The sequence below is a fragment of the Crassostrea angulata genome, chromosome 8, assembly GCF_025612915.1.
Source record: "Crassostrea angulata isolate pt1a10 chromosome 8, ASM2561291v2, whole genome shotgun sequence".
NCBI lineage: Eukaryota > Metazoa > Mollusca > Bivalvia > Ostreida > Ostreidae > Magallana > Magallana angulata.
Genome location: NC_069118.1, coordinates 20,619,185 through 20,636,279, shown reverse-complemented (window position 1 = coordinate 20,636,279; position 17,095 = coordinate 20,619,185). Strand labels below are relative to the sequence as shown.

General features: G+C 36.6%; 1 protein-coding gene across 1 annotated transcript in view; it reads right to left on the bottom strand.

Annotated features, from left to right (window-relative positions):
* Positions 1 to 17,095, bottom strand: part of LOC128161547 (dynein axonemal heavy chain 3-like) — a 76,758-nt gene that overhangs the window by 37,430 nt on the left and 22,233 nt on the right. The window contains exons 6-37 of the mRNA XM_052824858.1: positions 15,976 to 16,134; positions 15,479 to 15,620; positions 14,748 to 14,886; positions 14,027 to 14,131; positions 13,498 to 13,628; positions 12,819 to 13,014; positions 11,692 to 11,898; positions 11,078 to 11,331; positions 10,587 to 10,791; positions 10,037 to 10,240; positions 9,638 to 9,768; positions 9,286 to 9,481; positions 8,722 to 8,916; positions 8,383 to 8,571; positions 8,097 to 8,225; positions 7,745 to 7,945; positions 7,255 to 7,394; positions 7,020 to 7,110; positions 6,808 to 6,875; positions 6,418 to 6,646; positions 6,076 to 6,228; positions 5,707 to 5,845; positions 5,179 to 5,377; positions 3,057 to 3,285; positions 2,597 to 2,767; positions 2,020 to 2,301; positions 1,575 to 1,739; positions 1,250 to 1,384; positions 1,078 to 1,165; positions 846 to 976; positions 548 to 648; positions 184 to 298 (exon numbers count right to left, since the gene is read on the bottom strand). Of these exons, the coding sequence (XP_052680818.1) occupies positions 184 to 298; positions 548 to 648; positions 846 to 976; positions 1,078 to 1,165; positions 1,250 to 1,384; positions 1,575 to 1,739; positions 2,020 to 2,301; positions 2,597 to 2,767; positions 3,057 to 3,285; positions 5,179 to 5,377; positions 5,707 to 5,845; positions 6,076 to 6,228; positions 6,418 to 6,646; positions 6,808 to 6,875; positions 7,020 to 7,110; positions 7,255 to 7,394; positions 7,745 to 7,945; positions 8,097 to 8,225; positions 8,383 to 8,571; positions 8,722 to 8,916; positions 9,286 to 9,481; positions 9,638 to 9,768; positions 10,037 to 10,240; positions 10,587 to 10,791; positions 11,078 to 11,331; positions 11,692 to 11,898; positions 12,819 to 13,014; positions 13,498 to 13,628; positions 14,027 to 14,131; positions 14,748 to 14,886; positions 15,479 to 15,620; positions 15,976 to 16,134 (5,219 nt within the window). The remainder of the gene's footprint in view (positions 1 to 183; positions 299 to 547; positions 649 to 845; positions 977 to 1,077; positions 1,166 to 1,249; positions 1,385 to 1,574; positions 1,740 to 2,019; positions 2,302 to 2,596; positions 2,768 to 3,056; positions 3,286 to 5,178; positions 5,378 to 5,706; positions 5,846 to 6,075; positions 6,229 to 6,417; positions 6,647 to 6,807; positions 6,876 to 7,019; positions 7,111 to 7,254; positions 7,395 to 7,744; positions 7,946 to 8,096; positions 8,226 to 8,382; positions 8,572 to 8,721; positions 8,917 to 9,285; positions 9,482 to 9,637; positions 9,769 to 10,036; positions 10,241 to 10,586; positions 10,792 to 11,077; positions 11,332 to 11,691; positions 11,899 to 12,818; positions 13,015 to 13,497; positions 13,629 to 14,026; positions 14,132 to 14,747; positions 14,887 to 15,478; positions 15,621 to 15,975; positions 16,135 to 17,095) is intronic.

The following is a 17,095-nucleotide window of genomic DNA, read 5'->3' as shown; positions in this document are numbered from 1 at the left end:
CTTGCTTTTATTCTTATAGACATTCGTAAACAACATGAAGCTATGATAAAAAATTCGGCATTCGCAATCTTATGTTCTACACGAATTGATGGAAAACGGTTAAATTGCAGAGTTAAGTACTCACGAAAAATTGGGAATCTTCAAGATATATTGGGGCCTACATGTATATCAATGACTACTTGCCTTGATGGTGTCTTTCTGCTCCCAGGTGAGGTTGTTGGGGAGTTCATACTCCATCCAGGACTTGATGAGAGCGTCACCGCCCAGCTGTAGCGGGTCCATGTAGATCATGCCACACCTACACAAAAAGAGAAAACAAGGATTTAATATAACCTTTCAAGAATAAACTAATCTTGACAAAACTTAAACACAAAATTTTTTCATATTCTAACTATAATGTACAACTAATGTTTTATAGTATAATTCCTATCAGTACTATAAAGTGTTATTTTTTTACACAGTCAGTCTGAATAAGACTGAAATGACATAAAAATAACTCCATGTGGATCATCTGGAGTCTAGATCAGACGAGAGATAGAACAAGCACCTGCTGACTGTGGCGGGGGAGGCCTGCTCCAGATCCATGGCTTCAAAGATCATGTTCTGTGTGTTGTTCATCTGGATGATCTCTCCACTCATCAGGCACAACTGTCAACAGGAAAAATAGGTTCATCAAGTCATTGTTAATGCCATCTAATGATTAAGTTGTACTCATATTGTTTATCATAAAACCTTTATGCTGTATTTTTGAGTAGCAAGAACTGAAAGCTATCTAATATCTACCAGATTGTTACAAAAATATGTATATGTTTTTCGATTAAAGTATGTGCTTTTTATGATCTCACCTTTTTGTTGTCATCAAGGACTGTATTCATGTTTTCTATCCACACAGCATCTACAGGTCCGTCAAAAATAATCCACTTCCTGTCCGGGGAAGTGTTGGCAGCATGCTCTCGGAAAGTGTTGGCCAAAACGCCTAGAAATAATTGCACCAAGTGTATTGAATCATAGAATTCAGAGTAGTCCTTTCTTAAACAAATTGTGTGGCATAAAATCCTATTTTGGACGTGAACCTACCATCAAACCACTCGTGAGAGACAGGATCAAATCTCCCATACAGCTGCCCCATTGTGATGGCCTTGGGATTTATAATGGAGAACATCACCTACAAAATAAAACATTCCTTATGCAGTCCTTAGTGTATCATCCTCTTTCATATACAAAATCATCCACTTTTAAAATCACTCACCTTGTTTTCCTCCATCAGTCCCTTGTCATGCATCACTCGTAAGGCCTCCGCCAAGATCTGGAAGGCCGAGGTCTTCCCCCCGAGGGGATCCCCCACAATCATCAGACCGTGACGCACCAGGATCATGTCGTAGATCTGAAACCCAACCAAAATCCAACAACTTATCTTCCAAACATGAAAACTAACTTTCTTAACACCTTTTTATATCAATTTGAAGATTTTCAAAATGAACAAAATCAAGAAGATTTTAGTGGAGTTTTTTTGTAACCCATCAAGTTTTTGTTTTCCCAGCAGATTATTGTTTAATAAAGTGGACCTTACTAACCTGTATGATTTTCTCAATAAACCACCTGCTTGGCTGCAGTTTTCTCTTTGTGATATGTTCTATCAGGGCCTCCTCAAGATGGCCATAGTCTGCCTCTGGAAGATCCACTCCAGGGAACAAGTCAGAGATGATTCCTTGGAACAGGGGAATGTCATGTGACAAAAACTGCAATGCAAATACAAAATAACATTATTGTAACCATAAATACAGGTAATGGCAAAGAAATGTAACATACATGTACATGTAATAAATCTGTAAAACTTTAAATAAGAGTTTGAATAAAAAACACCAATTTCATATTCATGTTGTTGAGATTATTGGGAGTATTCCCAGTTTCAATGTATTTTACAGAAGTAGTTTTCAGATTATGTATACATGTACATACATTTTAATGAGCCTCAAAATCAAATTCATCTCTCTCTTCTCTTTCTCTCAGTTGACTAACCTTCGGCAGATTGACGTCGTTGATTGACTTGAGCACCAGGACTTCCTCTCGTTGCTCTGGGTATTTCAGCTTCAGATTTCCGGCGGCAGTCAGGACTGACTTGACAGCTCTCATGCCGTAGTCATAGTGATGCTGGGAAGACAGCTGCTCTGAACACAGTCGGTACGTGGCTACAATTTTAGTGGACATACTTCGGGCTTCCACGAAGCCCATGGAGTAGAGAGAAATCTCTGCGATCATGGCATAATCAGGCACCATCATAGCCACAGTTCTAAACAACACCTAGAATAAGATACATGTCAAATTATTTAATGATAACTAGATAAAGCAGAGCATAACTACTTTTTACATCCAGGTTTTCTGATTTTAGTTTTTGATCCCTTTTATCAAATCAATATTTAAAATAGTTTCTTCTCTTCTTTCGCAAATCAATGTTTTAAAACAATCATCTTGGTAGGTGACTTAAATGAAATTTGAAACCAAGGATAATGTATTGCTATCTGAAATTTAAAATTGAAAATTTTGCAGAAATGAATCATAAAGTCAGGTCTGTGAGTGTCTGATAATCTGAGCTTACTTTGAGATTGTCTGGTAGCTCTGCCCTTCCAGCGTATCCAGGATTCATGGTGATGAAGATGGTACAGGTGGGGTCCAGCCTGATCTGTGTCCCCTCAAACATGAACATGGTGACCTGCTCCGCAATGGCTCGCTGTATGGTCTGTACCTGCTGGGCTATCACAGACAACACCTAAAGAGACAGGACAAACACAGACATAGAAAATGTGACTTTTTTAAATTCTAATAACCATGATTAGATTTTGTCAATGCAAACTGGACAAACATATGATATTGTAATAAAATGTATTAAATACTTAACTGTAAGAAAAACATGAGAAAAAGAAAGAGAAATCCGTAAATGTACATTTTTCTACTGTCTGAAGTGTACAATTTCAGCAATAAGGAGCTCATTTTGCCATTTATTTTCTCTCCATGAAGTATCTCACTGAGAATATTCATACCACTATAAAGGTACATACCTCAAGTTCAATACGGTTGAACTCATCAAAGCACGCCCAGGCCCCAGACTGGGCCAGCCCCTTGAAGAACTTGCCCATGGCTTTGTAGTCCAGGCCGTCGGAGCAGTTAAACACCACGCACTGTTTGGCCACCGCCTTAGCCAGGTCCTTGGATGTCTCCGTCTTACCGGTTCCTGCGGGACCCTCAGGAGCACCCCCCAGATTCAGGAGCAGAGCCCCCATCAATGTCCTACAATGAGATTTTATTAAAAGGTGCATGCAATAACCACAATTTATTGTTATATTTCCTTCAATATTCCTTACAAGAATAAAAGATATAATTACATGTATCAATATCCAAGATGATGATCTTAAGAATTGAAGATATTAGTATCAAAAGTGATGAAATGCATCCAAAATCAAAGAAACATTACATTTTTATCAATTATCCAATGTTTGAAGTTCACAACAAAATGTTTTTTTTCAACCTTATTCATAGGTCATTTTAAAATAACATTAAACAAATCTTCAAAAGAACAAGAAAGGAATTATTATAATTTCTTCAAAAAATCTTAAACATTATTTCCTTTTACAAGGAATACCATAAAGATTGGTCTTTAACATTGCGTATAAGGCCTAAAAAAAAAAGTTGTGTGTTTCGGGTAACCCAACCTAACCTACAAAAATGGCCCAATCCTACAATTTTTAGACAGTGTTTTCCCCAGGCCGATTTTGCATGGCAGTATACCGCCATGCATTGAAGATCCCCCGCCATGCATCACACAGTGCTGCCATGCTTCCCGCTATGCATGTTTATTTCAAAGCAACATTCTTTTTCCAATTATTACACATCTTAACTGTAATTAGTAGATATAAAGTTGTCGTTTTTCCGCTCAAACTTCAGAAAAACACTTGCATCCGCAGTGAGCGCAGTTAATTTCCACATCGATCTCAGCAAGGGGGCACACGTGGTTTACGGTTAAAGGACTTAGCTTATGATTAAGATATATTAAAACTGAGTTTATTAATTGGTGATTAATGCATAAATAGAGGCGTGATTACTTCTTGTTTTAATATAATGTGCTTTTTTCGACATATCCGCCATTATCAAATGTTGTGGATTTTCCAAGATCTAAAAATAGCACAATGTTCACTCGATGGTGTTAGCTTGGATTCGATATGCTTGAACTCTTTATTTGCAGCAAGGATATTGGAAACTTGAAAAAATGTACACAATAAAGAAAAAAAAAACTACAGTTATTTGCAGAAATGCACCGAAGCGATGTCACATGACTAGAAACATCGTATATTGTATGCCTATGAAAATGATTGACTGTGTACATACATGTAAACGGGGAAGGGGACTGGTGTCAAGATATCACAGAAACTTTCATATGGACCCCCAATTTAAACAAGAAATATTTTAAACTGCCCAGAATAAGTTGAATCAAGTTTGCTGTAATTGTATGGACTTGTTCTGCCTATTTCTTGTTCAACACCCCCCTAAAAAAATCTCTTCTATATAATATGTAGAAGAAGGAGTGGCACAGAAGCTCATGTTGAACTGCCATGTGAATCTATATTTCTTGTGTTTTGTGAAAACTTGTGAGGACCAACCTCTTAAAAAACTGATTTTGAAAAAAAAATGTTATTAGTTTTGCCAGAAAAAACAGAAAAATTGTATATTAAATATACACAGATATTAAAATATAATTATGAATTGTAATGATACTTGTTGATGTAGATTTCATGAAAATGCATCAATTATAGTACATATCATGTAGTACGTTTCATCAAATGGTTATATTATTACTCACGGTGATTTCGCCGGCTTAGGCGCTTTAATGCCGCACCGCGGACTTACTCTGACAAACTTCCCCCCATGCTTCAAAAATTTTCTGGGGAAAACACTGTTAGATGTCTGATTTTATCCGATTGTGAATTTTATCGTATTTCCAATAAAAAATATGTTTTTAAATATGAAACAAACAAACATTCTAAGGATTCATACAAAAAAATATGATAAAATAAAAAAAAATCCCTACCTACCTAACCTAATTTTTTCATCAGTGTTACCCTAAACACACAATTTTTTTTTTTAGGCCTAATGATGACCGTCAAGTCTCCCCAGTGAAGGCCTCACCTGTAGCACCTGTCGGTGAGAGGTGTGATGACCAGTCTACCTGTGTTACCCAGGTACTCATAGGCGTACGCCACGGTGGTGGTGATCATCTTGACCTGGACCAGATCCTGGATGAAGTAGTAGCGTAGCTGGCTGATCCACGAGAAGTCGTTCACACTGCGGGTCTGAACTTCGTTCAGGTGGGCCACCACATCTCTTGCTGTAAACAAAGGATAAAGGTTATTCCTAAGTTGTAGAGATCAATCTAGTTAAGGCATTCATATCCATGAATAGAAATCTTAGAAAGTTTTACAAAAAAAATTCAAATATTCAAATAAAATACTTTATGCAAGCATTCATAATTACTATTTCTTTACCAACAATTTATCATATTTTATTCTGGGGGTAAAAAATATCTTATTGATACATCTAAGTTTTTCTAATGAAGTACAAAAAAAATAACACCAATTTTTGTGTGTGCAATATGGTTTTCCAGTAACAAGATATGAATTTTCCCTTGATAGCTAATAAACACTATCATCACATTACCATGGACATCAATGACAATGAGGGCCTCCAGTGTGATTCTGGCCATCTTGGACAGTGAGCCTCTCACTAGGGCCACCACCTCATCTATCTGCTTGTTACTCTTGGCTAGGTAGGGACCCATGAAACCACTTGTTATAGACTAAAAGAAAGGAACATCATCATTGAATTTACTTTATCATAGAGTATGCTTTAATTCAGGTGTTGATTGTATAAACTGAATATAATTCTTATCTACCATAATGTCACTGATAAATTTTAAAACTTTAAGATTTCAACTGCTGCTGTATTTAAGATTGTTTTCACATGAACAGGTCAACTGTATGCAGTTGACTAGTTAATTCAATACTTTTCTGAAACCAATGACCCTACCTGAGTGACCTCGGATGTCCAGTGAATTTGGCTGGCTGCCAGAACTACCTGACCAGGCCACTTGACCACCCAGTCCTTCCTGGGAATTGTGGGATACTCTTTGACGGCCTTCTTCATGACCTCCTTCAAACTCAACTTCATCACTTCTTCAACCTTAACAATAATACAGCAAATTTTATATACATTTATCAAACATTAACACAATCCTCATACTTCTGTCCATCACAACACAAAATCTGAAATGTTTATTGTCTTTTGTATTTACATGTATCTTTATCAAAATATCACTTGACACGATGCTTATGGCGTTTTATTCTATACACATTTAGATAAAACCCTCACCTGTAGCAGCCACCTCTCGACCAGCCCCTTGGCCTCCATGGGAGCGATGGTTTTGGAGAACTCCACCACCTCTTTCTCTGCAGACTCCATCCCTGTGATAATGGTGTCAGGGGTGAAGGTCAACTGAGCAATGCCCTCAAAGCACTTCTTCAAGTGTGGCTGTACTCGTAGTGGGTCCTTGGTCTCTGAGAGAATCTCCAACAATTCATCATTGGAAAGGAAGAAAAATCTAGAAAATGCCATTAAAATCTGAATTCAGTACAATTATCATCTCTTATGAATAAATATTTAAATGTTTCTAAATTGTTTGTAATAATGATTAAAATATCTTCAAGCTTGGGTGAACGAGCTTTCTACATAATATGAAATAAGAATGACGACTTGTACTACCTAGGGAAGAAGAGTCGTTTCTTTTCCAGGTAATCATTGAGACCTCTTTGAATGTCATCTAGCATTGACTAGTAAAGAAAATAAAAATCCAAATAAACATTTTATGTCTTCATCTAATACTTATAATAATACCATACTTTAAAAGTCATATTTTAGCCATTAATTTAGATTTCATTTTTAAACCCTGCTCATGATAAACTTTGGCCTCTGACCTCTGAATGTTGTAATTTTTCCAGCATCTGGTCCTGAGACACAACCGTCAAAGCTTTGGTGTCTTTCACCGCATTCTGCATAATGGTTCTCCTATAAGCAACATTTTATCTCAATACACTATTTCCCAAACTTAACCAATGCATTCCATTTCAAAAACAGATGACAATAAATTACATACATGGATGAGAAATAAATCAAGAATAAATGAAAAGTTTGTAAGTTCCTGTGACTGACCAGTGCTCGTCCACTTCCTCAAACATTTTGCCCTCCACCGGGATCTGGTTCCTGATGTCTTGTGAACCGAAGATCGGTTCCAAGTACAACCAGGCTGCCTGCACCTTCAACCAGGACTCCAGAATATTTTTAATGCGGTGCTGGAAAATATCAAATAGACAAAAAATTAAAATCCATCATGCAACTTTTAACAATAAAACATAGTGTCTAGCTTGACAAAAATATTAAAATGCATTTTCAATCAATGTAATCATGGTGTGTCTTCCAAACTAATTTCAGAGTAATATTACTATTCTTTATATGCTCAAGATACACATCTTATGGCGTTATGAACAACATGAGTAAATATGCATTTCATACATTTGGTATGGTACAATGTCAGGTGTGTAATAAAGACATAGAAGGATAACAAAAAACAAATTATGGAAAAATATTGCAGTTATTAAAAGCTAAATGGAGATATTCCCCCAGATTACACAATTTAACATACCAAAAGAACATCCCACTCATTGACAGCCGCCTCAAAGGGTTCAATGAAGGGGGAGCCCTTCATTGTGGTTGTCTTGACAATGTGGTCATCCAGCAACACTTGGATATCTTCAGGTGACGACAGGATTGATATCCCAGTATCCTTGTAGTCAACAAAGGAAAAGTGCATGTTCTCCCAGTCACTCTTCATTTTCTCTAAGGCCTGGAAAAAATCATCATCAACATTATCAATTTCATCATCATTACTAGCATTATCTATTTCAGGATCTATATCAATATGAACCTGTTCAATGGTCTGTTTAACACCGACTCTCTTCCAAACATTTAACAAAATTCTGTTTTCAGGTTCTTACCTTTTCTAGAGCAAACTCCTTGCTGGCTTGAGAGCTGATCTCTTGTAGAACATCCAGATATTTGTCTAGTTCCAACTTCAGAATCTCCTGTAATGGGGTCTCATCATTGGGGGTCATGTTGAAGCCAACCTACAATATATTAGTTTTTCTTGCCATCAAAGTCACCAAAAGCACAGCATATACATAAACAAACGAATCTAATTGCTATTACCGACAAATTAAATGATTACTTTCAATATTCATATACAACATGAGTGACAAGCATCTTTGTCCAGAGGAAGCTCACCTTTTCGTTCATCATGTCCCAATGCCTCTGTTTGATGCCCGGGTTACACAAAGCATTAATCAGTGGCATGTGGATCTTGAACGTCTCCAGCCTTGTTTTGATTTTAATGGCTGCCGTCTTAGGTCCCCTGAAGTCTGGGTGAGCAAACTGTTTGGTCAGCTTGTATGCTGTCTTCCACAAGTTTTGAACCTGAAATATTTCAGATTTCACAAATATGAATTTGTACACATATTATGCATTAGAAGCCCCAACTTGAACACTAAAAAACCAATGAGATTGAAAATACAATTTAGCAAAAAGTTAAGGAACACAGTTAGCAAAAGGCATTTCCCGGCTGACCTCTTCATCCACAACCTCGGCGTTGACCTTGAGTAGGGGTCCGTTCATCCAGTTGTCGTGCTCCTTGTGGAAGGTGACCGCTGTTCTCCATAGTTTTTCGTACGGTTCCCTCGCTGTAGTGATGGCCTGAATCTGACCGTACTGGGTCATCACTTCCTGTCCCAGTAACATCTCCTCTCTGTTTATTTTGACTTTCTGGAATGATCAGGAAAGAAAAGATTATTTTATATTTCTACTGTTACAAAAGTGATATTTTACAAGTTCAATATTACATTGCTACATAATTACAGATCTTACAAATTTAGGGTTTGAAAGAATGCATTATTTCTTAAGTAAGATCTATCTAACTATCTCCTTATAAATACACCTAAAAATTCTTCTTATGCATTATACACATTCACAAAATCTGCTTATCTACTGGAAAAACGAAAAACTTCATTAAAAATATCCCATCATCCCATGCAACGACCCATGACCCTCTCTTGGAACATTTAAAAGAAAATCAAATTTTCAACATTTCACAGATATTGAAATTTCCTATCATCCCTAGCAAAGACCCCTGACCTCCTCATGGAACATTTCCAGCTTCTTCTCGATGTCCTCCAGCTCCTGTATAAAGTTCTCGGCCTCGTTCATATTGCTCTTATTCTGGAACATCCGGACCTGTTTCTCCGTGAAGTCCAGCTCTTCCTGGAACTTCTTCTTCTTGTCCTTCAACTTGTTGCTGTAGATCTCGTGCTCCTTCGACAGCTTCTTCTCTCTGAAAACAAGTAAAATTGTTTATATCTTGTGGTCTTGTAAAAGTTCTTAACTCTCCACATCAATTTTGTAGTAACATCTTGAAATTCTTGAAAAAATTCATCATTCTTCATGCTCCATCTTTATTTTGTATTGAAAGGTATGTTGTATCACTTACGTGCTGGTGATGATGGGGACTATTTTCTCTGCCCAGGTAAATGTGGTGTTATTGGTAGAAATGTCTGAGTTTGACAAGTAAGTGTAGTCCAACAAAAACATCAGATTCTGTCCCGCCACCTCTTGTTTGTCCTGTGAAGAAAAATAGTCATTAGCATTAATGTGAATTTTCTGCAAAATTAACAACATTGTACTGAGCACGGCTTTCAATCTCCCTGCATGTTGTTCTTGCATTAGATTACAGATGTTTACTCTCTCTCTCCCTCTCTTGCTATTTCTCTGTCTGTCTCTCTCTATCATCACCTTAAAATCTCTAATAGATCCAAAATATTCCACTCATCTATTTGAGTTCTCTTTCATTTACTGAATGAGAGCTCCTACCTCTTTTCAAGTTACCTACCTTTAGCTGCAGCAGTTCCCCCACTTTCAGGTTCTCCACATAGTTCTGCATCTGTACCAGTTCCTCTGTATTCTCCGCCTGTTGGGCCACCCTCTTCACTATCGTGTCGTACTGCCTACAGATCCCCTTGTTGAAGTCCCGGCTCATGTTACAGATATTGGTGACCATGATGCCTATCAAGTACCTGGCTCGTTTTATCAGCCACTGTTAATAAAGAAAAACAGTTCAAATATAACAGAGACAGACATTGCCTTTGCATAAATTTGAACCAGTGTACTCTAGCATACAAATCCATCATATTACCAATTGTTGATTGGTAAATCAACTAGCCAAAGCTAGAAGGAATGCCTTGTATCTACTACACGAAGACTCACATTAGGGTGTTAAAGCTACGTGTATCATTGAAAGAAAAATTTGTGTACACGTACATACACTCATGATAAGACATCATTTTTATGGAGTTGAAGGCAGATTTTACAGTAAGCAATGATCTACAGCAAAAGTAAAACACAACTGTTATTTACAATAATGCTTATAATCTGAGACCTACCTGGTTGATATGGTTACAGTCCAGGTAGAACAGGTGCATTGGGATGGTGACAGGTAGTGAGCCTACAGCATCAATCAGCTTCTTCAGCTTCTCTATTTCATGCCTGTACTCCCGCAGGGGCCGATCTTTACTGATGAACTTTTTGACCTTGTTTTCAGTTTCCACGGAAATAAGGTATTTGTATGGGTTATAAACTGAGGTGTATCTGTTGAAAAAGAAGATATCAAAATTTTCCTTTAATTCATTAACTTATTAATAAATAACCTCTCTATATTACATTCTTCCACTTAAAATATCAGTCAGCAAGTTTTCTTTCTTTTTCTCTAAGAGGCACAATTGCAAGAAGATCATTCAAGTTTATAGCAAAGCACTTATATCTAAAATTGAATATAAGATGATAAACAATTTGTTTACGTTAGGAGCATTTGTAAAAAATACAATTGCACCACACCATTACTTTGTTATTTTGATTAAATTTAATGGGTGATTACAAGTTGGGTCCGTGACTGTTGCCCATGACCACTGTTCGGATCCTGTCCTTTGCCTTTTCCACCAGCTCCTCCTCTATAATCACGCTCCTGATGGTGGAAATCTGTAGATCCTCCACTGACTGGAACAACAGGTGCTCGATCCGCGGCAGCTCCTTCACGCTGATGATCATGTGATCAATGATCAGACAGAAGAAATCGCAGACGTCCGGGAACGACGGTTTGAAATTGATGTCTACTTTCTCCACATTCTCTTGCTACAAATTGACAAAACGCAACTCAGAGAGCAAAATACAGATAAATTTTTCCGGTGTTATCATTTTTTTTCTTAACTTCAAGAGATGTACATTTAATTGCCATTAAATACTCTTCTTTTCTTCACATTTTTTACACTGTCATATTGTAAATTTTGAATTAACTGGGTGGGTATAACATTTTACAATCTGACAACATTTTGTATTTGCACCCTCCCAGTAATGTCAATATTTACAATATGACAACACACCAACTTTCTATTGCTTCAAAATTTTTTCATGGAGACGATTTCACTGAATACTGTATATCTACAAGTATACACAAATGAAAGCCCTCACATATGCATATTCTAGATCACATACCATAAAGAAATGGACGATGTGTATTTTGGTGGGTAGAGCCAGCCCCTTGAACAGTGTGTACTCGCCCTGGTAACTATTGCCCTCACTGTACTCCTCTATAAGGTCCACCAGGTCGTACATCGAGTTGATCACACAGCTCCGTAACAGGTTAGACATCAGGGAAGCTATGCTGTTAAAGAACTTGTCCATTTTCTTCATGCGTTGTACCTGTAATTCATACAGAGAAAAACTTGGTACATTTTGAGTGATAAGCTAAATAATAAATCTCTACAAAATATACATATACAAAAAATAATTTAATATTTTTTTTTGGGGGGGGGGGGAAGAGGGGCTGTGGGTGGGATAAATTTTAATTTTGGAAATTACTGCTATTGATCCTTCATCAAGGGTTTTATAACTGAGCAGCAGATGTGTCTGTTCCCTCTTTGTTTGACTTGGAGCAAGTTAAAAGTTGTTTCAAATCAAATAAATGTAAAAACTTGTTCTATTCATGCAGTAAACACTTCAATTTTATTTTTACAATATCAATTCACTTTTAACTCCAATTGAAAGTGCACCAAGAAGTTGTTGAGTGCACTATAGCATTTGGAGTGGCCCTGATCCAAGTTACATGTACTTTACTTTTTTTTTCTTTCAGGTGAACAGATAAGGCTTTTCTCTCTCCAATAATATTTAAGAAACACTTAAGACCAGTGAAAAATGACCATTAATCAATAGGCCAGCCTGCGATTTGTCATTTTAATAGCTGACTTTTTATGAGTGTATAATGGGTTATGATTAAACATGTCACTATATCATATTCAAGACTTAAATAATGAAGAGATCAGAAAATTAATCAAAATGCCAACAGCAGTTTACCGCCATAAGTAACTGTTAAATGTTTGCAACATTGAGGACCCTGTTTTCAAACTTGTTTAAGTTGATCTTGCATTGGTCCACTTAACTAAAATTAATATGGATGTTTTTGTTTTGTTAAAAGTACAAGAGTCAATATCTAAAGAAGCACCCAAAATGAAGTTGAAGTGAATTCTTCACTAAAAATTTTGTCAATCTGAACGAGCATTTAAAAAGTGAAAACCCTCTGAGTTTGGTTGAACTGAATTTCAGGATCTACTGCAGTGACTTACGGAATCCTGTGGCATCCATTCCTCCACAGTCTCACGGTGGTTGTCCACAATTTCACAGACCTCCGGCAGCCATTGATAACGAAGCTTCTCTGAGGCAGCCTTACTGGATTGTTTGATGTTCTTGTAGAAATTCTCCATTGTTAGGGGCATGACCTCCCTCAGATGAGGGATGTCGATCAGTCTAAATTCCCCATACCTGCAACAGATCAAAACATTATCACTTTATCTCTGATGACTCGGAATAAAGTTCTGTAATGCAGAAAACACATATATGTTTGTTCTATATTTGTTCTACAAGTCAACATTATACTTCAAAGATTTTGTGTTTAGCAAATTTTGAAGAAAAGAGAAAATATACTTTGAAGGCAAAAAATTTCATCTCAGATAGTTTAAATCTAAATCTCACAAGGAAACATGTTCTTGAATTTCTATGATGATCATTGTTTGATTCTATAAAAAAAAGAACTAAAGTAGCAATGTAATCATCAGGCCTGCTGCTTTACATACTTGGTTTGAAAGTGGTAAAGAATGGTATATATGGTTTACGTACTTGGTTTGGAAGTGGTAGAGGATGGTATACAAGGTTTACGTACTTGGTTTGGAAGTGGTAGAGGATGGTATACATGGTTTACGTACTTGGTTTGGAAGTGGTAGAGGATGGTATACATGGTTTACGTACTTGGTTTGGAAGTGGTAGAGGATGGTGTACATGACAGGGTGGGTGATAAACAGGTCGTTCTTCATGAACTCCCGCGTTCTGTTGACCATCTCGTGCCACGGAAACTGGTGCCTTCCTGCAGAGTTTGAGGGCTACAAGAAAATTAATATACATTTAGCATTTGTTACTTATTGTTTCAGAACTGATGGTCCGATCTTCCTTTAATTCTCCAGGATCTGGATTGTATCTGCAATGAATTTGTCACTTTTTAACCATTTCTCCTACATGAATTAAGTACTGTGGAATCATTAGACTTTGCATTTTGTGGGTCCCCATTTCCTGTGAATTTATAACTTCAACAAATTATGAAAAACTTTTTGTATTTAAGGAATCTATAAAACACTGTCAATCCATGAAAATTGGCCCTCAGGATTCCACAATAAAAATGTAACAAGTGAATTATTTTAGTGTACATATTGTGTATTACTGTATTATTGCAATACATCTGCATCAATTACAGGAATCAATATACTGGTACAACTGAACTGACCTTGGGTGGTATAGGTACCCCCAGTCTCTCCTGCTCCGCTGGATCCAGCAGTATGTAGTCCAATATGGCTTTCTTTATGGCAGATCTTCTGTCCTCCTCCATTTCCTGAAAGACATTTGGTCATTTAAGAACCATATGACTTCTCAAAACACTTCAATAGGCGTATTTTCTCACAGTTAGGGCATATTTTACATTTTAACTATCCAAATACATGTATGTTATTGCTACATATCTATAGCATATATCCATATTTTTCTTTTCAGAAGGCTTTATTTTTTGCTTTTTATGATCGTTTCTTAATTACAAAAGAAAAAACACCAAAAAGTCATATCATTTTATCATTGTATTTTAGAAATACTAAAAATGACTTACGCAAATCAGAAAGTTTATAGATTTGCCTCATTTCTGCAAAACTTGCAACAAGCAAAACTAAAGGGTATAGAGTAAAACACGGTTATAGCGAACACGCTTCTAAAGAATTTACACTTACAGCGAATTGATTTTCATTCCCGGTGACTATATTACATGTTGTAAACTTGACGGATATAACGTACGAATTACGCTTTTAACGAAGCAATATTGCCCATCTCTGCCGCTTCGTTATAACCGTGTTTTACTGTATATGCTACACAGAGAGTAGAATTAACAGTCACTTAACATGTACCCTCATGCTCTACTTTATATCAGAAATAAGAAATCTGTTTACAACAAAGAAACCTACCCTAAGAAACCTGCGCTTGGCACTGGGAACGGCTTGTCTGAGGGGACGGGGAACCAGTTCAAAGATTCCGTGGACGGTCTCTGTCTCCACCTGACTGACCATGCCTGGTTCTATGGCTTTCTCAATCAGCTGGTAGTACCTACAGGTACACAGAACACAGACCAGTCAACTCAAGAATTACAATATTACATGCAATAACAGTGTTCATACAGGTGTCAGAGATACAGTACATAAGAGTGTTCTTGAAAAAAGTAAAGACACTCATATTTTGCAAATTCTCTATTTTGTATGAATTCTAATATTATTTTTTTCAGTCACATTTACATCATGACATCATGATATTCATGTTCAAAAATCATTAAGCTTTAAGTGGAATGCCAGAAATTTCTGACCTCAATAAACACCCAAAGATATCAGTTGACACAATCTTGTTCAAGAATTGCCTATCATACGATCTCAAAATTTATAGTCCTCATCATAAGTAATCAGCTTGGATAGGTGTGAGGTAAATGTTTGATTATTTTAGGAAATCACTCTGGCTATAACAGAAATTTGACAAAAAAGAATTTCACAAAATAAAATGTTCTTCTATCTGTGAAACATAATGTTTAATGTACTTACTGTCTTTGAAAATCTGCATCCTTTATTATATCCTTTTTATCTGACAGACAAATCAGACAAGAAGACAAAGTGATTTCTCTGATAAAGATTACATTACTGTAATGCCTTACCGCTTTTGATCCTCTTCCGTGGGTGTACTAGGGCGGGATAATCCGTGCGTAGAATAGTAAAAGGGAGGGAACTCCACTTTAAGGATTGATCGAGTGTACACATCATGATCCTCATACCCAGAAACCTCAGCATCATTCTTATCTGTAACGGACGCAAAAAAAGTTGACATACTTCTACCAGGTACATAATTCTGCTTCTAACATACTTTTAACATCACTGAAGTAAATTACTGTGGAATCATTTAAATTCGTGGTGGCCAATTTTTATGGATTGTGGGTTGTTTTTTTTTGCTTATTTGTGGGGATATAATTCCATGGATGCGTCAGTTTTCAGTGTGGGGGGCTGCCCATGAATACCATGAAAATTGAGCCACCACATGTCTATTAAATATACAATAGAAACAGAAACTTTAGTTTAAAAAGTATTAGGCTAATGAAAGAAAAGGAATTAGGCAAAGTATAAACACACGTTTAATCTTATAAATATCAACACTTACCTTCCTCCTCCCCCTGGGAGTTTTCATCCACCTGTGACATCTCTGGGGCGAATCCCGGGGCGTGGATCCCACTGTCTGTCGTTGTCTCGTCCACACTGACTGTGCTGTCCGGACCATGCCCATTTCTGTGTGTGGAACTGTCTGCTGTACTGTGAGTGCCTGTTGACAGATTTCAGATATCAATGATAATTTATACTGTATTGTGAGAGCCTGTTGACAGATATCAGATATCAAAGATTATAATGTATTGTGAGAGCATGTTGACACAGGTAACATAATTCAGGTTGTACCGAGAGAGCCTGTTGATACAGATTTTCCAGATATCATAATTCATACTGTACTGTGAGAGCCTTTAGACAGATATCAGATATCAAAGATTATCATGTATTGTGAGACCCTCTTGATACAGATTTCATAGAGAGAGAGAGCCTGTTGATACAGATTTTCCAGATATCATAATTCATACTGTACTGTGAGAGCCTTTAGACAGATATCAGATATCAAAGATTATCATGTATTGTGAGACCCTCTTGATACAGATTTCATAATTCATGCTGTCTTAAAAGAGCCTGTTGATAGATATCCCCAATATCATAAACAATTCATGCAGTACTGTCAGAGCCTGTTCATAGATACCAAATATCATAGATAATTTATGCTGAATTGTGACAGCCTGATATCCCAAGCATCAAAGATAGTTTTTAGTTCTACAGTGAGAGCCTGTTGACACAGTTATTCAATATTTCAATAATATTTTATGCTATGATGTGAGATCCTACCCATACAGATATCCAAGATATCAAAAATAATTATGCTATATTGTAAGCTTTTGTATCATGGAATGCAGACTAAGACATAATATGGTGCCCCTGTCAGAATATTATATGAGAGCCTGATCAGATTTGTTTGATATTGTAAAAATATACTTGCTAAAAATACTGAAGAGTTCTTGGTCACCAATTGTTTTATATAAGGTTTAAAATTATTACTGATATTGAGAAAGGACCTGTTTCAATAGAATATCATCAATAGAAAATTTAAGAAGAAAAAATTATTTGATTCTTAAATCTACAAAAAACATTCAGCTGAGATATCATATACCATAATCTCTTTGTGCGTT